This window comes from Drosophila sechellia, chromosome X, assembly GCF_004382195.2.
Source record: "Drosophila sechellia strain sech25 chromosome X, ASM438219v1, whole genome shotgun sequence".
In the NCBI taxonomy this organism is placed as follows: domain Eukaryota; kingdom Metazoa; phylum Arthropoda; class Insecta; order Diptera; family Drosophilidae; genus Drosophila; species Drosophila sechellia.
Genome location: NC_045954.1, coordinates 18,898,212 through 18,922,767, shown reverse-complemented (window position 1 = coordinate 18,922,767; position 24,556 = coordinate 18,898,212). Strand labels below are relative to the sequence as shown.

General features: G+C 46.3%; 4 protein-coding genes and 1 long non-coding RNA gene across 7 annotated transcripts; 3 read left to right on the top strand and 2 right to left on the bottom strand.

Moving 5' to 3' along the window:
• Positions 1–32: 32 nt before the first annotated feature.
• On the top strand, positions 33–1,955 carry LOC6614906. The gene is made up of 4 exons (XM_032725983.1): positions 33–245; positions 308–828; positions 884–1,625; positions 1,682–1,955. The coding sequence occupies exons 1-4, from the start codon at positions 166–168 to the stop codon at positions 1,761–1,763; spliced, it is 1,425 nt and encodes a 474-aa protein (XP_032581874.1). The 5' UTR covers positions 33–165; the 3' UTR covers positions 1,764–1,955.
• On the bottom strand, positions 1,954–4,682 carry LOC116802221. Of its 2 annotated transcripts, XR_004362578.1 has the most exons (3): positions 3,974–4,682; positions 3,520–3,719; positions 1,954–2,470 (listed from the first exon to the last, which is right to left on the bottom strand). It is a non-coding gene; the product is annotated as an uncharacterized LOC116802221 (long non-coding RNA). The 2 variants fall into 2 exon arrangements; XR_004362579.1 differs by lacking the exon at positions 3,520–3,719.
• A 341-nt stretch (positions 4,683–5,023) lies between these two features.
• On the top strand, positions 5,024–6,939 carry LOC116802218. Its single transcript, XM_032725982.1, has 4 exons — positions 5,024–5,229; positions 5,292–5,812; positions 5,868–6,609; positions 6,666–6,939. The coding sequence occupies exons 1-4, from the start codon at positions 5,150–5,152 to the stop codon at positions 6,745–6,747; spliced, it is 1,425 nt and encodes a 474-aa protein (XP_032581873.1). The 5' UTR covers positions 5,024–5,149; the 3' UTR covers positions 6,748–6,939.
• Positions 6,940–7,183: 244 nt separating this feature from the next.
• LOC6614905 (coactosin-like protein) lies at positions 7,184–13,223 on the bottom strand. Its single transcript, XM_002039286.2, has 3 exons — positions 12,823–13,223; positions 7,517–7,840; positions 7,184–7,450 (listed from the first exon to the last, which is right to left on the bottom strand). Exons 1-3 carry the CDS (start codon positions 12,871–12,873, stop codon positions 7,334–7,336), a joined length of 492 nt encoding a protein of 163 aa, XP_002039322.1. The 5' UTR covers positions 12,874–13,223; the 3' UTR covers positions 7,184–7,333.
• Positions 13,224–14,573: 1,350 nt separating this feature from the next.
• LOC6614904 (cholecystokinin receptor type A) lies at positions 14,574–23,958 on the top strand. 2 transcript variants are annotated; one of them, XM_032725961.1, is made up of 5 exons: positions 14,574–15,373; positions 22,068–22,268; positions 22,331–22,612; positions 22,993–23,149; positions 23,216–23,958. In XM_032725961.1, exons 1-5 carry the CDS (start codon positions 14,800–14,802, stop codon positions 23,724–23,726), a joined length of 1,725 nt encoding a protein of 574 aa, XP_032581852.1. In that variant the 5' UTR covers positions 14,574–14,799; the 3' UTR covers positions 23,727–23,958. The 2 variants fall into 2 exon arrangements, with proteins under 2 accessions (XP_032581852.1, XP_002039321.2); XM_002039285.2 differs by having other exon boundaries at positions 22,963–23,149.
• Positions 23,959–24,556: the final 598 nt, after the last annotated feature.

Genomic DNA, 24,556 nt, shown 5'->3' with positions numbered 1-24,556 from the left:
CTATCGATAGAGCTTGGCGATAGTTCGCCACCCCAAGTGTCACCAGTGAAACGCCAGTTCTTTATTTTTGCGAACGTAGCTCGAGGAGTCGGGATAATTTGAATCTGGTTGTTTTCAGTTCACACCTAGCTTAGGAAAGGGTGTGAAAAGCGTACATTGGGAGCCATGGACATCGATATGAGTCTGGACGAGATTATAGAGCGGAAGCGCGGGCAACGCGGCTATCGTCCCATCGACAGAAAGTTGTAAGTGCATTTACAGGACAGCTGAAAAAATGGAGTGGCACTCAATGTGTTTTCTATTGCAGCAATGCGAACTTCTCCAAGCCGCGCCAGCTGCTGAACAAGCCTTTTTTCAAGCCATCGGTCGCTCGAGGATCTCACTCTGATCCGCCGGCAAAGCGGACCTTCGATGCCAGGAACAAGATCGCCGCAAAGACACGGGCCAAGATAGCCGATGCCCGGGATCTGATCAACAAGAGCGTGCGCGACTCGGGCATCGATGCCCGCCAGTTACTGGAGCGAAAGAAGGTCCGTTCGGCGGCCCCAATACTTTTTGATGCAGAAGAGGAGTCGTTTGAGCCATCACATCGCGCACGCGGAAAGGGAGTGCACATCGGTCAGTTTGGTTACCGCCTTATTAGCATGTCAAACCATGCGGACGGCACCATTCAGGCGAAATGGGACTCAGACGACGATGTCGTGGGACTGGGTAACCACATGTTGTCCGGCTTGCGTCGAACCTTTGACCCCATGTCCAATAAGCCGGGCCAACCCTTTGCTCCACGGCGCTATATTGATCTTGATAATATGCAGGACCTGGAGGATGGTTAGTTAGTGCCTTTCTTTGCCAAGCCGTTCCTAAAAAGCTCTTCGACTTTCAGAGGAAATATCTCGAACATTGCACTTAGGGCAGAGGAAGCAAGCGTTGCCACACTACTCCACTGGTGGCCTCGACCTGAACCGCGGCAACGACGTGGAGATGTCCATGGCTCCACTCAATAACAAAATAGATACAAATCCATTCTCCATTTACGAGGCGGCCCGCAATCGTATTGAGCGTCCTTTGCTGACCACCCGACTCGTAGTTGGACGCGCAGATACCACCAATGAGCCTCTCGAGCGCCGCCACCGCGACACAGCAAACACAAGTAAACTCCCAGAATCCGTGCGGTCTCGTCTGTTTGTCAGTAAGAAGGATCCTCGCATTTCTCATGGGATCTACGCCAACGAGAACCGGAGAAGGGCCGTTGGTCGCGGTGGTGGTAGTGATAGCGATAGCGGTAGTGATGGTGATGGTAATGCAGCTGCTCCATCGAAGAACAAGCGCCGTTCGCCATCCCCATTGTCGCTGGGTACGTCGACCAGCAAGGGTGGATATCGCCTGCTGGTGAGCAATCTGCATACTAACGTGACCACTGCGGATATTCGCGAGCTTTTTAGCGACATCGGCCCAGTGTACGACGCTCGTGTGGTGCGTCCCGGCACCGCCGAAGTTATTTACAAGTTATTGGAACACGCCGAGAAGGCCGTAGATACCTATCACCATCGTCAGTTCGATGACCAGCCAATGCACTGTGTGCTGGTCAATCGGCACTCCTCCCGCCGCTCGGTGCACAAGGCCAGGTGAGTGATATGCTTTAAAGATGTCAAGCAGTATTGTTTAACGTTCTCGTCCGTAGCTCTCGCACCGTGACCACCAACTCGTCTGGCGTGGAGGTGGACATCGATGCACTTCACTCGGTACTCTTCCGGGACCGCTAGGAAGCGCGAGGCAGCGCCCGGGACTAAGAGGCAACTAGATCATTCTTCATCTCTCATCATTTTCATCATATCCGTAGTATTAAGTTCACCAATGTAAACCATCTTCATTTTGGAGCTTATAAAATTCGAATCGATCCACCCGGCGTATGTTCAGTAAACCAGACTAGTTTCTTTACTATAGAAACTTGAATAGACGAACAGTTTTTTTTTATTTTCTAATGTGAATTCTGGCATATCTGTCCACTTTAGTATTTAGTATCAAGTGAGCAAAATTTTTGTCTTATCATCAAAGAAATTCAGCAGTTCCACTATAAACACATGGCATCGAATTTTTATCGATCGCTTTTACATACGCTTTTGAAATTTGGTATTGATTTTTCTTGTACCATTTTTGAATCCTTAATGCCACTACGGATGATACGAAAAGAGGACCCAGTAATTGTACAATTGCTTGTATAATATTTCATAAAATGTACAGTTTTTAAATTTCATAAAATTAATTCATAATAATTAAAGAGAAAGGAGCAGTTTGGTAAGCAGTTAAGAGTTGCAAAAAAAAAAATGTATATATAAAGTAACTTGGAGGCCGCTCAGTTATCCCGGATGCCCGTTCCGTAGTTGGCGCCACCGGCACGGTTCAGTGGCTCACGGAAGAGCTCAATGTCCAGCTCGGCCTCCACTCCCGCCTGAAGTTCCACGGCAAAATTCTGCAAATAATAAAAAATAATGTAAATAATTCCCAGCTAGCGGAACTTTAGTAATAACTCGAATAAACAAAAACAGATTTGACTGTAAATTTATATTTTGGACTTTTAATGAATTTATTATATATTTCTCATCAGAAATTAATCGGAATTGGATGAATCTGGCGAATCTGATTTATTTAAATTGTTTTCAACGGTTTTATCAAAATTGAATTATTTGCAACTAGTGTTAGAAGTTTACGACATAGCCGTTATATACATATACGAATCCGATGAAACAAGTAATCCGTTCATAACATCCTCCATTGTGTTACTCCTTTTGTTCTTACGAGAATGGTTTATTCGACCGCTAACTGTTTTGCCATCTAGCATGGTCATATGAAATTCGTGGGAAATTGTTGTAATGATGAACTCCAATTCAGAACACAAGTCCGTTTTAAGTTGAATGCAGCCGTCGGGCTGACTTTATATTTATTTCAATTTATTCTTTTGGTTTTTTAGAGTAGGCAGAAATGGTTCTGCCAGCTCAACGTCTACAGAGTGTCTGATTTTACAGTTTTGAATATATTTGGACTTAGGCTAATCCGCGTAGCTGCGCTGCCGGGTACGCCAGCGGCGGAGCGGAGTTCTTATGTATATCTTATATATCTAGGCTTATCGGGAGAGCGAGCTATGTATGTACGTATGTAATAAGCATTTGGTCGGCGTGTGAATGCTGACCATGCACTTATACTTTTTGGCCTTCAAGTGGGCAATGCACTTATACTTTGTGGCCTTCGAGTGGGCGATCATGTTACATCCGCCCTGGGCCTAACTGCGTGCATAAACATAAACATAAACATAGCAACAAAGTGCTGCCATATGTTAATATGCTATTTTATTTAATTGTTCTTAATATTGCATAGGCACATACTACATTGTAAATAAGGTTGTAATTGTTGGTTGAATGTTCAGTATTTGTCTTTATACTATATCCTACTCTGATCGAATCAATTCTATAGTTTGATTTAGTTTTTTTCTCGAAATAAGTTCTATTGTAATGACATGATTACCATTTTTCTGTAAGACGGCTCATAAAACTAGTTAATTTTCTAGTAATCCTTTCAGATTCCATTTCAAAAAGCTGGCGGTTCTTTAAAATTGTACCAAATACCAATTCTTTTAAAACAAGGGCTCTCTCTTTGCGGGCTCATTTGACATTTCATCTAAAAAGTACAACAGACTTTACAGTTGGTCGAAGTTGGATATAATTCTGAAAAAATTAACGACACAAAAGCTCACACGTTACATAAATGCTAGAATCAGCTTGAAAAACAGTGAACAAGCAAAGACACTAGAATAGACTAGAATATTCTAGTGTCTTTGGAACAAGGTTATTTATAGTCCAAATATGCTAGTATCAAGCATTATGCCATACCTGGTAAAATAACAAGCTTCAAATACCTCATTTTTATTACAAAACATAAAAAAAAGGTCACAAACACATTGTTTTTATTTAGAACATACCATTTACTAAAGTTAACAGAAGTTGTTGAATCAATTTGTTTTGCTTTGTTTCAATTAACGGCCAATCAACAAACACGAAACCGTAACGCCAAATATGTTAAAACATATGTTTACTTTGAAAGCTCACAGCGGATCATGTAAACAAGCAAAAACTCTTATACAAACTCTTATACAAGCTCTTATACGATCAGACGGATATTGTCAGTTAAAAAAACTGTGAAACGTTTGAGTTGGCGGTTTGGGCAGAGTGCCAAAACAAATGATTGGACTACCACCTAACCCAGTTAAGATGATGGAACGAGACCGATCAGACGAGATGGCCACAGAGTGTGTGGCTAAGCCCAAACAGGTGTCCAGTGTGGTGGGTGGTAAGAATACTACCTCAGCGTTCCCGGCTTGGCGTAAAAAGCGACTAAAGGGTGGAAGGAGGAGCACTCATGGCCTACAATGAAGGAAGGAGTGCGACCTGGCTTCACATCATCGAAGTCATACCTTGACTGGCAGTCCCGTTGAGCGTGCAAGGACGTACGTAGGCATAATTCCACTATGGATTATGAATGGTTCATGGCACCTACGGACGGTAGGTGGTATCTTTAGAAGGTTTTAATTTTTCTAAAAGTCCTAAAAGAGTAGGTGAAATTCTGATACAAAAATATTTGGTAGCTAAGGCTGTGCGTTGTTTTTGTTGTGCAGGTAGCAGTGTGACCAGACCCGACGTGGGCACACTGCGAATTAGTGACGCGTAATGTCAGTGGATAAAACGTATTATGTTTGTTAAGGGTACTAAGAGAATCAATGTCAGTTCTGAGAATTTTCAAGACCTCAATTGTCTACAAACTAATGTTAAGACATGCAAAAACTGTTTTTGTAAGTGAAACCGTAGTTTATTAGTAGTTTATTAGTTTATTAGTATTAATCGTATATTTGTATTCATACATTAGTGCTAGTATATTACTGTTTCTTTTTTACATTTGTTTCCAGCATCACGAAAGTGTTTATAAGCGATAGTTGCTATCGATAGTGCTGGGCGATAGTTCGCCACCCCAAGTGTCACCAGTGAAACGCCAGTTCTTTATTTTTACGAACGTAGTTCGAGGAGTCGGGATAATTTGAATCTGGTTGTTTTCAGTTCACACCTAGCTTAGGAAAGGGTGTGAAAAGCGTACATTGGGAGCCATGGACATCGATATGAGTCTGGACGAGATTATAGAGCGGAAGCGCGGGCAACGCGGCTATCGTCCCATCGACAGAAAGTTGTAAGTGCATTTACAGGACAGCTGAAAAAATGGAGTGGCACTCAATGTGTTTTCTATTGCAGCAATGCGAACTTCTCCAAGCCGCGCCAGCTGCTGAACAAGCCTTTTTTCAAGCCATCGGTCGCTCGAGGATCTCACTCTGATCCGCCGGCAAAGCGGACCTTCGATGCCAGGAACAAGATCGCCGCGAAGACACGGGCCAAGATAGCCGATGCCCGGGATCTGATCAACAAGAGCGTGCGCGACTCGGGCATCGATGCCCGCCAGCTACTGGAGCGAAAGAAGGTCCGTTCGGCGGCCCCAATACTTATTGATGCAGAAGAGGAGTCGTTTGAGCCATCACATCGCGCACGCGGAAAGGGAGTGCACATCGGTCAGTTTGGTCACCGCCTTATTAGCATGTCAAACCATGCGGACGGCACCATTCAGGCGAAATGGGACTCAGACGACGATGTCGTGGGACTGGGTAACCACATGTTGTCCGGCTTGCGTCGAACCTTTGACCCCATGTCCAATAAGCCGGGCCAACCCTTTGCTCCACGGCGCTATATTGATCTTGATAATATGCAGGACCTGGAGGATGGTTAGTTAGTGTCTTTCTTTGCCAAGCCGTTCCTAAAAAGCTCTTCTACTTTCAGAGGAAATATCTCGAACATTGCACTTAGGGCAGAGGAAGCAAGCGTTGCCACACTACTCCACTGGTGGCCTCGACCTGAACCGCGGCAACGACGTGGAGATGTCCATGGCTCCACTCAATAACAAAATAGATACAAATCCATTCTCCATTTACGAGGCGGCCCGCAATCGTATTGAGCGTCCTTTGCTGACCACCCGACTCGTAGTTGGACGCGCAGATACCACCAATGAGCCTCTCGAGCGCCGCCACCGCGACACAGCAAACACAAGTAAACTCCCAGAATCCGTGCGGTCTCGTCTGTTTGTCAGTAAGAAGGATCCTCGCATTTCTCATGGGATCTACGCCAACGAGAACCGGAGAAGGGCCGTTGGTCGCGGTGGTGGTAGTGATAGCGATAGCGGTAGTGATGGTGATGGTAATGCAGCTGCTCCATCGAAGAACAAGCGCCGTTCGCCATCCCCATTGTCGCTGGGTACGTCGACCAGCAAGGGTGGATATCGCCTGCTGGTGAGCAATCTGCATACTAACGTGACCACTGCGGATATTCGCGAGCTTTTTAGCGACATCGGCCCAGTGTACGACGCTCGTGTGGTGCGTCCCGGCACCGCCGAAGTTATTTACAAGTCATTGGAACACGCCGAGAAGGCCGTAGATACCTATCACCATCGTCAGTTCGATGACCAGCCAATGCACTGTGTGCTGGTCAATCCGCACTCCTCCCGCCGCTCGGTGCACAAGGCCAGGTGAGTGATATGCTTTAAAGATGTCAAGCAGTATTGTTTAACGTTCTTGTCCGTAGCTCTCGCACCGTGACCACCAACTCGTCTGGCGTGGAGGTGGACATCGATGCACTTCACTCGGTACTCTTCCGGGACCGCTAGGAAGCGCGAGGCAGCGCCCGGGACTAAGAGGCAACTAGATCATTCTTCATCTCTCATCATTTTCATCATATCCGTAGTATTAAGTTCACCAATGTAAACCATCTTCATTTTGGAGCTTATAAAATTCGAATCGATCCACCCGGCGTATGTTCAGTAAACCAGACTAGTTTCTTTACTATAGAAACTTGAATAGACGAACAGTTTTTTTTTATTTTCTAATGTGAATTCTGGCATATCTGTCCACTTTAGTATTTAGTATCAAGTGAGCAAAATTTTTGTCTTATCATCAAAGAAATTCAGCAGTTCTACTATAAACACATGGCATCGAATTTTTATCGATCGCTTTTACATCCGCTTTTGAAATTTGGTATTGACTTTTCTTGTACCATTTTTGAATCCTTAATGCCACTACGGATGATACGAAAAGAGGACCCAGTAATTGTACAATTGCTTGTATAATATTTCATAAAATGTAGTTTTTAAATTTCATAAAATTAATTCATAATAATTAAAGAGAAAGGAGCAGTTTGGTAAGCAGTTAAGAGTTGCAAAAAAAAATTTATATATAAAGTAACTTGGAGGCCGCTTAGTTATCCCGGATGCCCGTTCCGTAGTTGGCGCCGCCGGCACGGTTCAGTGCCTCACGGAAGAGCTCAATGTCCAGCTCGGCCTCCACTCCCGCCTGAAGTTCCACGGCAAAATTCTGCAAAAGATTAGAGGATATATTTCTGCATCTGGGATCTGGCATCTCTAACTATTGGCTACTCACGTTCAGGACATCCTTGATCAGCGCCTTGTCCGTGGACATCTTGGCCCGCTGGATGACGCCCACCTCCTGCCCGATCCACGTCAGGAAGATGAACTTCTTGCGCTTGGACATCTCGTCACCCATCTGGATGCGTATGTAGCCAAAGGCGCGCTCCGAGTCGCCGAACTGCTGTCGGAATTCCTCAAAGCACTGACCGCGCGCATGTACAATGATCTGGGCGCCATCGAACTTGAATACCGCCCACTCGGTGTCCGTCAGATCGGAGCGTACATCCTCGTAGGCCTCGCGAATCGAGTCCTTCTCCAGCGACGTGGCCAGCGGCATCTGCGAAAGAGCAAGGGGGAAGAGGATTATAAGCAAGCGGAGAGGGGGATTGTAAACAACTTTCAGACGGAAGTATATATCTTAATCATGTATTCCAAGTCCGCCTCGTTTCGCCAAGGCGAATGATCATCCGCTTTGGCCCATCGATAGCGAAATGTATTGTATGTACTCAATGCGGGGCCAAGTACTCTTGACGGCGCCATCTATGAGTCAGATTTGAGCGGGGCTTTCGCTTTCGATGGTTATATTACATTCAATTCGACTTGTTTCCGTGTCAGGCAACCTCAAATCGCCCAGGGAAAAGGCACGCCATTGCATCGCCCACTTGCATTACGTTCGGGCAGATTCACGGAAAGCAATTTGTTGCCACTTTAGTGCTTTATAAACATAATACCAGCGGGCCAGTGGAAAAGTAGCCAATCTAAATACATATTTTATTATGTTATATTATTTATATTTATTATGATAAGCTGGAACATACCCGCATATAAAATTACAGCATTTTTGATAATGATATCAGCGAGTTACCATCGAAATGCACACACATATGAGGGTTCCGGTTCGAAGCCCAAAATATGATGATTTAAAAAAAATCGATATGTAAATGAATTTAAATGGCTTGATAAGTTCGAATGCTTGATAGTGAAATGTAAAAAAACGAAGTCTCAATACGATTTTAGTTAGCTAAAGATTAATTTCAATTGTGATTTATTGAGTGGACTTTGGGGTATCATTATGGGACATAAACACATCTTTCTGTGCACAAAGTTGGGCCCAGCTTAGATGCGTGCAAAGCGATTGGATCGATGGGTTTGATACGAGTATACTACTTGGAGTACGGATTGGAAAACTACCCTTTCACGTAGTGCACTCTTATTGTCTTAAGCGGATCGCCGCATTAAAATCAATTTACGCGTGACAATTTTCAATCAGCAGCCGGCGGAAAGCAGGTCAGAGATTTGATAAGTGACTTGGGGTCGTCGGAACGGGATGACAACAAACAAAGAGGGCCAGCTGCCAGCCAAAATGGACCGGGCTTGGAGTCAGGAACTAAACACGCGTATAAATAGACATTGAAGCTGGGCCAGAGATACGGATACAGATACAGATACCGATGGGAAGATGGAGATAGAGATCGCTCTATAATGCGTTCAATGACCGGAGAGTACGGCGTCTGGTGAGAAAAATCAATTAGAAAAGCGACGACTGCCGAAAATATCAAAAGCCAAACAATTAAACCCAAAGATGATTCGGGCGACGACTTTCACAACGCGACGCAGTGAGAACTTGGAGTTTGTATGTGTATTCTATGCGTCGCACAGAACTATGGAACAGCTCTGAAGCTCCCGTTTCGTGGCTCTGAATTAATTAGTCGGAAGGCAGGCAAAAAAATATGAAGAAGATGCGGACGCAAACTGTGCCAAAAATGAGCGGACGACTAAGAAACCGTTGCAGCGAATGACCCACCGAAAATACCCGACAAATTTTCCCCCAAAAAAGCCAGATAGCAGATACAAATGTATATAGAAATGTCGGTCCTCCTCCTGCAACCTCCACGGCTACGTGAGCCAAGTTGTTGGCTAAAATTAGCTGAAATTAAGTTTCCAGCCGATAAGCCCGATAACGTTCGCACATATGTATATATATCTATAAACATATATATACCTATATGGCCATATCTCCTCCTCTGACACAATGACAACACGACAAATTAGATCACTCCAGTTGGGCTGGGAGTGCACCCAAAGATCGGATAGGATAGGCTCGGATAGCCCCTCCTCCGGAATTGACGCACTGTCATCTATTTGCTCTGATAAGAAAACTGTCGCAGAACTAAAGGAATTGTAATTGATTTATTACCGAAAGTTCTTGGGATCGCCCGGGCAATTAGTGGCCGGGTAAATCTGCAGGGCTCGCCTGTTCCAATTTTACACACCATAAAAATCCAGCCGAGGTTGGCGCTTAGTCATAGGAATCGAGAGATTGGGCTGGCTTCATGTTATCGAAAAAGGGAAACTAGTTCCAAGGAAAGTCAGAGTGCGTCATGCTCGAAAGATCCGCGAATAGAAAAGCGAGCGACAGTAGCCAGGCCATAATTGATATGGTTAATCGTGATGCGTGATTCTCGATGGAAAACAGTCAGCAACAGTCTCGGTCAGACGGATAAGTAATCTTATAGCGAGGACAGGAAATATATATAGTGGAACCACCAATGATCCTAACAGCTCCATGGAGTTAGCCACCTTTTCAGCAGGAAAGCCATCTGCCAATTCACACTGCTCAAATGGCATGCCTCCATATCCGATAGATACGTATGTATCTATCTATCTATGTGGATTCGTACGTAATGAGCCATATATGCCCATGTGTGCATTCATACAGCACGCTGCATTGCCAGCTATGTGTATGTAGCTATAGTATCTATAGCTATATCCATCGATATCTGGCAATGAGCGGGCCGGCGATGCATCAAACGCGGCTATAACTGCAGCTAAACGTAACCAAGCATAATACAGCAAATAAAAATTGCTAACGAAAACGAAACCGAATCCGCAGCCAGGTGCTCGAAACTGACTTGCCGCGTAACTCAACGCTGATACCCTTGAGATACCTTTAATATAAAAATCTATGAGAACGTACGTAAAGAATCTTGTCCTTAAATAAAAAGCAAGCTATCGAGAACTACAGAGTCAAAGACACCACCATGCCCATATCTTTTATCATTTGATGCCTGACATTATATTAAGTTAACTATGATTGTGTATAGTATATACATATATCTAATTGTATGGTATATATAGATCGTGAGCTGATAAAGCAAATACTAAAGTATGAACAATCAAAGTAAGAGTATTCACCGAGTGATACTTTTGACTGCACTGCACATTTGTGTTTTATTCACTTTTTCATTGTGTATGTACAAGTGGACCGAAATTGTTTTATGTTGACTAATGAATTTCAGATTAGAGACGAAAAAATTCCAAATAATACGATCGGGCATGAATAAAGGGAAATAAAGGAGAGGCGATGCAGATATATGACATACGGCACAGTAAACACACAATATGCGGGATATTCGTGGGTCGATGCAACTGACTCACTCATCGGCAAGGCTATTGGAAAATAACCAATAAATTGCAACGAATCGGTTATTAACCGCTTCGCCTTGGCCAGGCTAAATCGAAAAAAAAAACCAAATAAATAAATCGCAATGTAGTGACAAATTGCCAGTTGCCGCAGCGCAGTCGCAATGACGTACTTGCTCCGGGTCTGGGACCGCCGATATGTCAATGTTCTTTTTCCCCCACTTTACTTCACTTTATTTTATTTCTTATTTTTATTCCGCTGCCGTCGATGTTTCATTCGCCACACACACTAACACACAGTGCAGGAAACAAAGGAGCAAACTGTTTTATGGCTGCTCACGCCCCAGACGCCCGGAGTCGGGGGATCTGGGATGCCGGATGGGGTTGGCGATGGCCATGCTGATGGCTACGGGATGTCGGTATGGGGTACGGGTTGTGGGAAACGAGGTTCCGAGTGCGTGATTCATGCCGCCAGAAGGTGACGATGGCGACGACGACGACTCGGGGAGTGGATGACCAAAATTGGCGCGTCAGGAAGCGTTTCCCGAGCATTGGAGGGTGTGGAATGGCTAATATCCCCAACGATTCCACACATTTATTTTATTATTACTCCTTTTGTTCCCTGCACTTGGAAACCTCGAAATTGTATTATTTATTGGCCTGGCTGCTAAGCGCAATCGCTTTGTTTGGTGGTGCCATAGAGATTAGGTTGGCGAACAAGTGCCGTGCACCGAAAGTCACATGAAACGCAGATCTCGCGATCAGCTAAACGAAGTACCCCCAAGATAATGGCGCTGCAGCCGTTTCCTCAGCTCCCAGTGCCCGCTAAGCACCGTAATCTGGAAAGCTATACGTGTTGGCCAGGGCGACGGACTCCGCCGCATTAACCGCAGCGTCTTCGGTGGGTATCGATGGTGTCTCGAGACCCCAACGAGCAAGTGCAGCAGCGGCAGTCGCACTGCAAACGCACTTGAACTTGATATGCATCGCTGCGAAGGCGTCGCATTCGGATTCAGATTTGGGTTCGGATTCGGATTCGGAGTCGCCCCCGCAATCTGCATCCGCCCCCGCAATCTGCATCCGCCCCCGCAATCGCAACCAGCCGAGCTGATGTTGCCCCGCGAGACTCAGTCCCTGCCCCTGCCCCTGCCATTGCCCTGCCCTGCCCCTTTCCGTCCGGGCAGAGCCATAAAACCCAGCTGCCACCCCGCCTCCTGGACCTCTGGCCCTCTGGGGCCGGTTCTTGTGGAGCGGAGTCGCCGGCGAGCCAATGTCAGAGTTATTTACAGACACTCACGCATGCCCAGCGAGATACACACACGCCGCATGGGCCTGGGCTTCAGCAACTCCAGTGTGTACACCGGAAGAAAACAGTGTTTCACAGTATCCTTTAAGCCAATGTCCGAGTTCAATACCAGTGTTGGTAATTCAACTTTTATATTATTGTAGCATAATCAATGCTCTCTGGTCATAAAATGTGTATGTTTTTACTAATCCTATATCTTACGATATATATTTGACCAACTTAAAGTTCGAAAATCTATCATTATTCTCATGAGATCGAATTCAATGCCACTTTTCAGAATTCTTTAATTGTAGTTATTTATAATCTAGTGATTAGAACTTTCTTCCATTTGAAGGTTTTGGCATCGGATTGGTGATCAGCATACTCAGTACCTATTTTCTTTCGGTGCATTTATAAGATATCTCTCCGGCCTGCTCTCTGACTCTCTGGACTGCTGGCTGCCCCATCCAATCTTTTATAATTCTTAATTTTCGGTCGTCCCCTGCCGGTATACACACACATTTCATGGTCCCTGCCCGGAGCAGGACTACCGCCTGCTCTGGCTACCCATCTCCAACTCGAACTCCATGTGTGCCCACCCCACTACTCACCCTTCTTGGCTTGCTCTCCACCAATTGCTCGACCTCGATGCCGTCCGACATGCTGGTGCGCTGTGTTCTGGATGTGGATATGGATATGGATATGGTTTTCGATGCGCAGCTGGGATGCTGGTGCTCTTGGGAACAGCTTCCTGGGATCGCGGGTGAGTCTCGAAGGGGAACGGAGCGCTGGTCCGGCAGGAAGAGTTGACCGTTTGCAAGGTGACAAAGTGGCAGAGTGGCACAATGACAACGAAAACAAAAATACACAGCGCCAGAAAAACAACAAAAAACACAATGCAAGCGCACAAAGAGCGATGGACAGAACCAGGCACAGTTCCAGATATCCAGATAATAGAGCAGCCGCTGAACTTCGTCCGACCACCACGAGTTGTATCTCACGAATGCGGCGGTGCCGGCGTCTGCAACTCCGAATGAAGTGCCGACCGTCGACCGCCGAAGTCGGCGGCGCAGTCGCCGTGCGTGCGAGCGAGATGCACTGGCCAGAAGGCCTCACGGCAGCTGATAGACAAACAGCAGGTGCGACAGAGACGGCTGCGCGGGGAGCGAGCGAGAGCGCGCGAACTGCGACGATGTCGCCGCATTTGGCTTTATTTTCAGTTTCATTTTCAGTGCAGGCATTTCGGAAACACCAAAAAAAGCCAGATGTTGGCTAGTGTTTTATGCGTACACCGCGAGAAAATTGAGTGTGCTAGTTGCTCCTATCGTAATGAAGTTTGCATAAATACTTCGTGACATTTAACTGACATTGCTCATATAATGAGTAAAGAAATCAAATCTCAGCTAATATCCCTTCGGATGAATATGATCTCTCCGAATCCGGGCTCCTGGAGTACAGAAAACTATTCGATAAGCTTCAGAATGGCCACAGGAAACCATAACATCGTGTGAGAAGATATGTATAGTCAGATGGATAGAAGAACCACAACATACTCCTCAACTTAAACTATGTAGGTCCTTGAGGAGCAGCTGAATCCCTTGAAGAAGGAAGAGATCCCTCGATAGGGAAAGAGGCTTACAAGAAGTGGAGTCACGTCGAGAATTGGAGACCCAAGGATTCCAACTATGCACCGCGACACCTGGCCAAAACATGAAGGAACAAAAGCGAAGAAAAACTAGATAGAATGGGTCTAAGGGGTTTTTCTTCGGCAACACGGATTCCTGGCCAGTCCCCGTGGAGTAACGTTGGACCACTGCAGCTCCCGGTCATGTGATCTTCCTCCATCGAGGGCGATATCATTCACTTACTGCGCCGAAAAAACGAGCAACAATTGCAAGCTCTGAAATAGGTGCTATAGGTGCTAATCGGAATCGCTATATATCCAAAACTATGGCTAGATCAGCACTGATCCCTGCCAGCTTGTCGGCTGGGAATGCGATCCATGGAATTAGCACAGAACATTTGTGCAAATACATAACGAGCCGAGATTGTATTCTCTGGCACTCAAGTGCCGTAGGAATGCGGCTGATTCGATGATTTGCGCGGTGCGTGGGCCGAGCAGCAGCTGCTCCGCCGCTGCAGACGCAGTGCTCCGTATTAATTTGTCCCAATCGGCAGGGAACGTCCTCCGCGCAACATGGGAGTTGCCCGGCAACAGGGCTGCTTGGCAGCATGCTGCTGGCCACAAGTTGCCGTGGTGAGTTTGCGCCATTCGGCATCGCCCACGCAACATGTTGCGGCAGCTAGCCCAGCGGAGCGGAGGCGTCGTCCTCGTCCGCCAGTCGTCAGTTGCCCACGACGCGTTACCCGCAACGGTAGCAGGCGAGCCCTCTCCTGGCAGCCAAAGCCGCCAGCTCGTGTGCTCGGATACCCCCGAGTTCCATATCGCAATCCTCGCCAGCCTGCGCGCAAGCGTCGCCGTTTCAACAGCAATTGAGTGCAATTTTATTTTATTTTTTTCGGTGACCCAACGGGACATGTCCGGCGGTGGTGGCCAGTGATTGCCACGAATCACCCGGTCAACCGGGATGTTCAACTACGAGGAGGGGGATGCCGACCAGGCGGCCATGGCTGCAGCGGCTGCCTATAGGGCACTGCTCGACTACTATGCCAATGCGCCCAGTGCGGCGGGTCACATAGTGTCGCTCAACGTGGCACCCTACAATGGAACTGGAAACGGAGGCACTGGCTCCTTGGCGGGCAATGCGACAAGCAGCTATGGCGATGATGATAGGGATGGCTATACGGACACCGAGCCCAGTGACTTCGTCACCGAACTGGCCTTCTCCCTGGGCACCAGTTCCAGTCCAAGTCCCAGTTCCGCTCCCGTCTCCAGCTCCAGTACTTCCACTGGCATGCCCGTCTGGCTGATACCCAGCTACAGCATGATCCTGCTGTTCGCCGTGCTGGGCAACCTGCTGGTCATCTCGACGCTGGTGCAGAATCGCCGGATGCGTACCATAACCAACGTGTTCCTGCTCAACCTGGCCATATCGGACATGCTGCTGGGCGTGCTCTGCATGCCCGTCACCTTGGTGGGCACCCTGCTGCGAAACTTCATCTTCGGCGAGTTCCTCTGCAAGCTCTTCCAGTTCTCGCAAGGTGAGTGGAGTCCTCCCGGTAAACGGCAACCACTAAATGCCTAAACGCCTGGCTTATTTAACGACCTGTCCCACTGGAGGGAGCTGCGTTCTCTGACATTATAAGTAACCGACTAATATTAGCTTAGCTGGCCCAATTCCCCCATCTTCCGCAGCCTTCAATTAGCTGGAATTACAAATACATAAGTTGAGGGCCCTATTTATGGCGCGTGTGTGAGTGGGGGCCACCGGGATTCGTAGTTTCCTTGGTTCCTAGGTTCTTGGGTTCTTGGGTTCCAGCGTTTTTAGGTTCCTTGGTGGGGCATTAAAATAATTTTTTACGATTATCGTCGCATGTGGATCGTTTTATTGGCCCTGTCATGCGGGGGAGCTCATAAAGAGCGCAAAACAACAAGTTGTGTAAAAGATGGGCATACATTGTCCTGGTTTCCATCTCCTCCTAGTTACCCCTTTACTTCCATACCACCATACCACCATACCACCATACCACCATACCACCATACCACCATACCCATATCCATATCCGTATCCATATCCCTGTGCGTGTTGCCTTTTCCCAGAAAACTGAAAATGGAAATGAGAACCATAATGTTGGACCATGTTATTGACAGAGTGTGCGCCATCGTCAGTGGGCAGGATACAGATAGCGTGCATCCTTAAGAGTCCCATGGCCATCGCATAACTTCAAATCAAGCGCGTTGGCAGGACAACAGTTGGACGTGATTAAAAAGACATTTGTTGGCGCTACTTGGGGCCCATGGACAATTAAATGGGCTTTCGGGAGAAAAAACTGGCAGCTCGTTCTTTATGTTTATGGGAAACGGCGCATTAGCAACGGCGTTGTAAATACATATCTCAGGATTTCGGTAACTGTTGCCCATTGCGTCATGTGGCAGGTTGCCCCAGTAATCCCGGCCTCCATCCAGTTCGTCACTGCGTGGGAGTTGGCTTGGCCCCGACCCTAATGGCATGCCGTGGATCTCGGATGGCAAAGGGAGGCGGAGCCACTATGCTGTCGGGCAAAAAGCAAACGCAAATGCGTAGCATACTTGGCTGCGCAATTTAAAGCGGCTGTGTGCAATAGCGCTGCATACTTTTGGCCCCCATACCCCTGCCACGCCCCCACCCCCCGCACAACAGACGAACGGGCGAATTAAATAACCATTTCAATTGGCACAGCACGGGGCCGGGTGCTGGAGCGGAGTGGGATGTAGCTGTTCCTGGTGGCAGGTACAAGCGTCACGCACCTGGGGAACATGCAACATGCAGCGCAGCATACACATGTCGCACGGCATGGGAATGTGTATGTGGATGAGGATGAGAAGGTGGACGTGGGGCTCTGCAATTACAGGCGGAACAGCACAAGCGCGGTCGCAGTTCCACCTCCTAATGGTGCCAGTTGGGAGGTGCCCTTGGGAAATGTGGAACATGGGCAACTAAAAAAACAAAAAAACAAACAAACAAGGCCGGAGTCATTGGATCGCAAACGGTGTGCGGAAGGTGGGTGCGTCCACCGGAGGAGGTGGGACTCTGGCCCAAAGCGAGCCGATGGCGAACGCAACAAGGCGGTGGTCAAGAGACGTCCTCTTAGCTTCGGGCTCTCGATAGCTTCTATTTTCGTACGTAAACGTTTGCTTAAGAAATTCTATAAATGTCGTGCATGCTTGCATTTTCATCGTGACGTATTCAAGTTTCGTTATGCGAAACTAAAATTAAGTTGAAAGCAAACATCAAAGTGTTGCACGCCTGTCAATTATGGTTTAAATAAACTCAAGGTAAACATTGGCTTAACAAATAAATAGAATGAGTTATTTAAATTAGCTTAATGGAAATCCATACTGATAAACTGATGTTTCGGCAGTTTTTTTCCCCTTTAATCGGGCTTAATGTGTGAATAGCTATTTACAAGAATTAATCCTACTTTATTGATATGTTTTTTGCTTATCAAAATTACCTTTTCGGAATCCATTGAAACGAAGTGCAGTGACATTTATAGCAATGATGAATTCATGTTTCAGTTTGAATCCAAGGTCTAAATGCATTCGTGTTCTTCGCATGAATTCTATTTACAGACAACTTTTTTAACTTCAACTTTGGCCGAGCAAAAACTATAACTATATATATTTTTGTGAAAGCCTTTGTCTTTGGCTCTTTGATTTGAATGCATTAATGTTTTCTGACATTTATTATTCTGTTTGGCAAGTTTTTTAGCTGCCAGTTGTCGAAGGCATTAAAGTCTGAATGAACTTTAACGAGTTTAAGCTCGACATTCGGGCAGGAAAACTTGCCATTTTCAAAGAGATCGGCCCGGATATATGTACAAATATGGTGTTTTTCGACTTGGCACCTAAAAAGGCCACTGGCTTGCCGATGCTCCCCATTTCCCCAAACAGACTCCAACTAAATGTTAAACAGAAAAAACCAATTTCGACGCAGCTCGTTTTAAAAATTTTTTTTTCCTCTTTTTTTGCATTTGTGGCCGTTGTTGGGGCTTCGTTGTTTAAGGCTATATAAGCTGCGAAACATGTGTTCAACGGTGGCATTTGGGCCCACACTGTGCGGAGTGGTTAAAGTTTCGTTTTTATCGCCACGCATACGCAGGATGTAGTTGCCCACTGGAGTAGTGCCACCTGGTCGCATGGTTAAGCTAAGAGGGGGGATGAAGCCTTTGGAGCCAAATGGGGGGCAGGCACTGGTGGTCAGCCATGGGAGGAGCACTTTGTGCTGATGAGTTTTTGGCCAGCGGGCAAGATTTTCTCTCTGCTCCTTGGCTAATTGTTGTTCATAAATAGGATCGGAGAATATATTTCCGAGAAAAACTCCCTTTGGCGCCATGGCCATGAATGTGGGTGGCAGAAACTTAGTGGCTCAACTTTGTCCCATTCGAGGGCTTTGTTTTGGAAAAGTTTGCTGCCTTTCGGGATTTGTTAGCCATGAAGTTTTTTAATTAATGCACATTCGGTTCGGCAAAGTCGGCAGCAACTTTCATTTGCCAACTGCCGCATGCCAACTGCACGTGGCGTGGAGAATGTGAGATCTAAAATCTGGAAATTCGGAATGGAAGCACTTGAGAACAATATTAATATCGCTAAGAGAGCCACGCTCGGCTGAATCAGCTCCAGACATGTGAGATTGGGCAGGATTTGGGGCAGAGTGGGGCTGTGGGGCATGCCTCATCCCTCCGGATGATAGCTTAGCCAAGTTGGACGCACAGCCAGCCACCTAGGCACTTTGGAGTACTTAATTCGATAAAAAGCAACTTTGTGTTTCTTGCAACTTAAATAGAATGTCTGGGCAAACTCTGATTTCGTTTTTACTCAAACTTTTCCACTGGCGGCAGGCTTTCGGTAGGATACTCCTCCGCTCCTCCACTCAGGATTCCTCACAGCGAGTTTGTACATCGCGTGTGGAAATCCCCGCATTAGAATGAATGCATTTGCTGGGCCGAATCATTGAATTTAAATTGAGTTTCGCCCCGAAAAGATGTTTGTTTCCTTCGAATCCGCTGACAATGTGTACAATTTGCAAGGGAAATGTATCTCTTTTTTTTCTTTTTGTATTTAAAGTCGAGCCATTCGAAGACCCCGTGATCCACTCGCTTTCATGTCAACCATCCCAGCTCAGGAGTATTTTTCCGGCCTGTCACTTTCCCGTCAGCGACCGCATCAGATTGTCAGTCACTCGAGATGATGCCAAACTAATTTGGGCACTTGGCCCAGCCACAAGAACAAATTACCAAGCACACTTCTAATATCAGCACCAATTTTTGGCCAGGTTTCTGTGCAGCACATCCCAGCCCCATTCCCCGCCAGGTCCGGCAATATGTTTCATCATCAGCGTGTAGTACTCAATCTGCTTAGTCGAGCGACAGGCGACAGGAACCTGCACCGCCTGCAGCTGTAATCACAGGACTAAGGACCAAGTTCCGAGTTCCTCGAAGAGCGACAGGCACGCAGGCGTTCTCTTTCACTTTGAGACTGGTCAAAGCACATTTTGCGGTCTTTTCGTGCTCAATGCCTTGCTTGCTGTACACTTAAAGAAATTAGCCATGTTAGCATGTTACCCAACACAAACTGGCATAGTTGCCAACTCTGTATGAAAACAAATGGTTTTGAGCTGGAGATTAAAACCATCTGTTTTCATACAGAGTTGGCAACTATTTTCAATTTTAAACCTCGCGCCTTAGCCAAAAACTTTGTGCTACAAATATTTGTATTCCACAAAAAAAATCGCTTAAAAGTTTTTGCTTCCATCGAACTTTTTTCAGGCGCATAGTTCTTATGCCACTGATGCAAACTAAATGTCATAGCGGGCAAATTTTGGAAAAAATATTTGTACACTTTTACCCAGAAAAGTGTTGAAAAACATTCAAGTGTGTGCTCCTCTTTTTTTTCCCCAAGCTAGAGACAAACACCTAGTTCTTTGCACAAAAGATTTAAGTGGCTGCGAACTTAAAGCTATTTCCAGCTTTGTTGAATGGAAAACCGAATCCTCTCGACTGTAGTAGTCAAAGGGACGAGTTTCCCTTTTTTTGCTGAGTGTGCTCGTTTTTATTTGCGGCAATCAAATTTTATCACCCAACTGACGCTTATAAATTCCGGCCTGTCAGAGTCGCATATTTATGCGGGGCTCGAGGACTGCGTGTCGTATGCGTAATATGCTCAACACGTCTGCTGTCCCCATCCCCATTCCCATCCCCATCTTCATCCTCGTCCATGTCCTTTTTCTGGCCTCAAAGGCGTGCTGCTGCCCACTCTGCGCACAAATCAAATTCAATCAGTTGCCAAAAGAAAAACATCATGGGCGTGCAGAAAGGGGGCGGGGCATCGAATTCAATTTGGGTTCGTCATTTGCCGCCGACGCCGCCTTATTTGCCGTCAGTTTTGCATTTGCCAATTGAATTACGCACTGTGGGCGCCAGAATGGGGCATATATATACACATATATATATGCATGTCGTAAGTAAAGTATTTCAGCACATGCACAAGGCTTTGGCGGATTGTATTGGTATCTCGAAATGATTTAGTTGTCAAGACTCAGCGCGCGAATCAATCAAACTGCTTAGCCGAAAAGCCTTAAAGTTGAGCGGGCGAATAACCAAACTGGAAATGGAAATGGAAATGCTTTGCCGCTGTTTGTTTTAAGTTTAATCGCACATATGCTAGTATTTCTGGCTTAGAGCATCGCACACCGCCGTCAATCAAAAGTAAACTTCAATTTCAGGGGGTTAACTCAACAAACGCAACAGAGGGCGAGACAAATGTGACAATGCAGCTGAAGGGCAAGCGCCATTAGGGTGGACCTTGGTTGCCAGGACGAGGTGCACTCCTATGGTTCAGGTGGTGGTAATCAATCTTTACTGCTCTTATTAGTTTGCATACATAATTAAAATATAAAGTAAACAATTGTGGAGCAAAAATGTAATATAATACAATGCAGCTGAATTGCAGGCACATTAGGGTGGACCTTGGTTGCCTGGATGGGGTGAACTAGGGGGAAATGAGAAAAGGACTGCGACTTCAAAAGAATCTAAGGCTACCATCTTTGCTAGCAAATATATCTACTATATCATCTGTACCTGAGTTGAACATTCAAAGTAGTAATCACTGCAATTGTAGATACAATAAACATAAACGTATTATACTTTAATCTAAAACTTGCATATCATTTTGCGAGAACATACCATTCTAATATAATACAATGCAGCTGCAGCTGGCTGAAGGGATAAGCACATTAGGGTGGACCTTAATTGCCTGAATGGGGTGTCCCAATTAAGAAAAGGGAACTGATGCAGGCTGTCTTAATTACTCGTTCCTTGATTCAATTGAACCTACTGCCTATTGCTTTTGAATATATACCTTTATTACGTATATACCTTTATTAGCAAATATGTATATCTAGCAAACCACAAATGTATCTGCAAGCACAACCATTTCGGAATATTAATAATTTAAACCTTACAGCCTATTGCATTGTATGAACAAATATATTTGCAAATTTCACAAGTGTTTTGGTAAACTATTAATTCCAGATACACCCATACATACAAACAAATTATGCTTGCATTTGATCAATTTACCATATTTATTTGATGACTTTATGCATATATGTTATCTTATGGTTTGGTGCTAAAAAAAAATCGATTGAAGAACTAGAAAATATTTCTCATTTAATTGCGCTAGAATTGACCAATTTTCCAATCGAAACTTTTTCCCGGTGTCCAGTTTTTCCCCTACAGCAGTCCACCCTATTGACTTGCATATGGAACCGCACTTGTGTAGCCCCATCAATACTGGCAGGATGAAATTGTGGCCAAGGGAATATGAGGGATGGGCAGGGTGTGGGAGCAAATTGCTTTACAATGGGAAATCCCCTAACAGGCTCACATGAAAAGGAGACTGGGCAACAAGAAAAGGAGTGGCTGGGGAATAGCTTAATTGCACTTTCTGCAAATTGCATCGTGCACTGTTTGTCATACTACAAGAACTGGCAGAAGTGCGAAGAGCGATGGTCCGTCTGGTTGGTCTGGTTCGCCTGGTTCGTCTGGTCCTAATATGCAAATTGTGTAATTAAAATGCAACGAACGCGGGCGAAGGACCTTCTAATGAAAGCGATTTGACATGCCGCTCGACAGGAGCTGGGTGTGTCCACCGTGCTCGGTCTGTTGTAAGGTTATCCGCTTCCATTTATTTCAGCCGCCTCCGTGGCCGTTTCGTCCTGGACCTTGGTGGCCATATCCTGCGAGCGCTACTATGCCATATGCCATCCGCTGCGCTCGCGATCCTGGCAGACAATCAGCCACGCCTACAAGATCATCGGCTTCATCTGGCTGGGCGGCATCCTCTGCATGACGCCCATAGCGGTCTTTAGTCAATTGATACCCACCAGTCGACCGGGTGAGTGCATAGCAAACTGGCCAGCAGTCGTCCTCTTGTTGTTATACCAACTTCCGTTACAGGCTACTGCAAGTGCCGTGAGTTTTGGCCCGACCTGGGATACGAGCTCTTCTACAACATCCTGCTGGACTTCCTGCTGCTCGTCCTGCCGCTTCTCGTCCTCTGCGTGGCCTACATCCTCATCACGCGTACCCTCTACGTGGGCATGGCCAAGGACAGCGGACGCATCCTGCAGCAATCGCTGCCTGTTTCCGCTGCAACGGCCGGCGGAAGCGCACCGAATCCGGGCACCAGCAGCAGTAGCAACTGCATCCTCGTCCTGACCGCCACCGCAGTCTATAATGGTTGGTAACTGCAAGAAAATATCAAGTCGTACCTCTTTATATATAGCATATTCACGAAATTAAGGCCCTTTCAATCCCTTGGATACTATTTTGTATCTAAATGTAATCGTACATTATTTCATATTATATAAAATAATGTAATGTATCGATATGATATAGATTGTTGGTGAAATGCTCGATAAGAAGGTACAAATCTATTTAACAACATATGATAATTTTTGAGAAAATTAAATTATTTTTGGTCCATATATTAGTTCAGATTAGTTATGGCAACTGTTTTATTTGTTGCTGCTAATAACGTTAATTTGTTTGATTATATTTGGCTTGTGTTCATATGTTTTTCCACATAGAAAATAGTAACAATAATAATGGAAATTCAGAGGGATCCGCAGGCGGAGGATCCACCAATATGGCAACGACAACCTTGACAACGAGACCAACGGCTCCAACTGTGATCACCACCACCACGACGACCACGGTGACGCTGGCCAAGACCTCCTCGCCGAGCATTCGCGTCCACGATGCGGCACTTCGCAGGTAGGATTCTTGTCGCATAGCCAGTCTGACAGCCCTATTCCCTTTTATCCAAAATCCACTATCCAGGTCCAACGAGGCCAAGACCCTGGAGAGCAAGAAGCGTGTGGTCAAGATGCTGTTTGTGCTGGTGCTGGAGTTCTTCATCTGCTGGACGCCGCTGTACGTGATCAACACGATGGTCATGCTGATTGGACCGGTGGTGTACGAGTACGTGGACTACACGGCCATCAGTTTCCTCCAGCTGCTGGCCTACTCCTCCAGCTGCTGCAATCCGATCACCTACTGCTTCATGAACGCCAGCTTCCGGCGCGCCTTCGTGGACACCTTTAAGGGTCTGCCCTGGCGTCGTGGAGCAGGTGGCAGCGGAGTTGGCGGTGGTGGTGCTGGTGGAGGACTCTCCGCCAGCCAGGCGGGCGCAGGCCCCGGCGCCTATGCGAGTGCCAACACCAACATCAGTCTCAATCCCGGCCTAGCCATGGGTATGGGCACCTGGCGGAGTCGCTCGCGCAACGAGTTTCTCAATTCGGTGGTGAGCACCAACAGTGCCGCCGCCGCCGTCAACAGTCCTCAGCTCTAAGCTGTACAGGATTCGCCTCCAAGCACCCATTCGCCCGAATCCTGAGAGATGCGGTGTAAATATGTATGATAAGCGAACTGTATGTGGTTTTTTTTTTTTTAAGTAAGGCGAATATGGATTTTTTTACCTACTTGTGATTATGATCGTACTCGTAAAATAACTCAGACGCTAGTCTATTGGTGTTTCAATTGAACTTCCTAAGGTTGCTGCAAATAAACAGAGTAAAACTTAAGCACTCTCGCTGTATGTTTTTATAGTTGGAATCCTTTTGGGTGAGTACCTGGGAATTAAGTGGACCCCGCCCCATACACCAAAGTGCTGGATTCTTTTTTCGACCCTGCCTTCCTTTTTTCACAATTTATAGGGCCCAAGTGGGTACTTTAATTGCAAGCTAGGAGCAGCTCCGAAAGGCGACAGTTGAGTGGAGCACAAGCCGCTTATGTCCTGGCTGTGGACTGGGTCCGGGTCCGGGTTCGAGTTCGAGTCCATCCGCCTGTCATTATGGAGCTGCAAGGCTCTCGGTTCGTCGCCTTGTCGAGTACACAGCACAGCAGAGCAGAGCAACTGAGTCGACAATTAAGGCCCAAAGCCACCGCAGCCTGGCCAAAAAAGAGGGCCATGATGATTATTTTAAAGTGGAAGTGGAAGTGGGTGCGGGGCAATCCCTTCAGCACTTTACGGTGCTCAGCTGTAAAGGTCCGAGTGAAGGACTTACCGTCCACTTAATTTGTGTTTTAATGTTCCTTATCAACTGTTGACATTTCGGTTTTCCTGTTTATCAGCATCCCAATTACTCATTCAATTAATCAATCGGCAGCAATAAAAGTTGA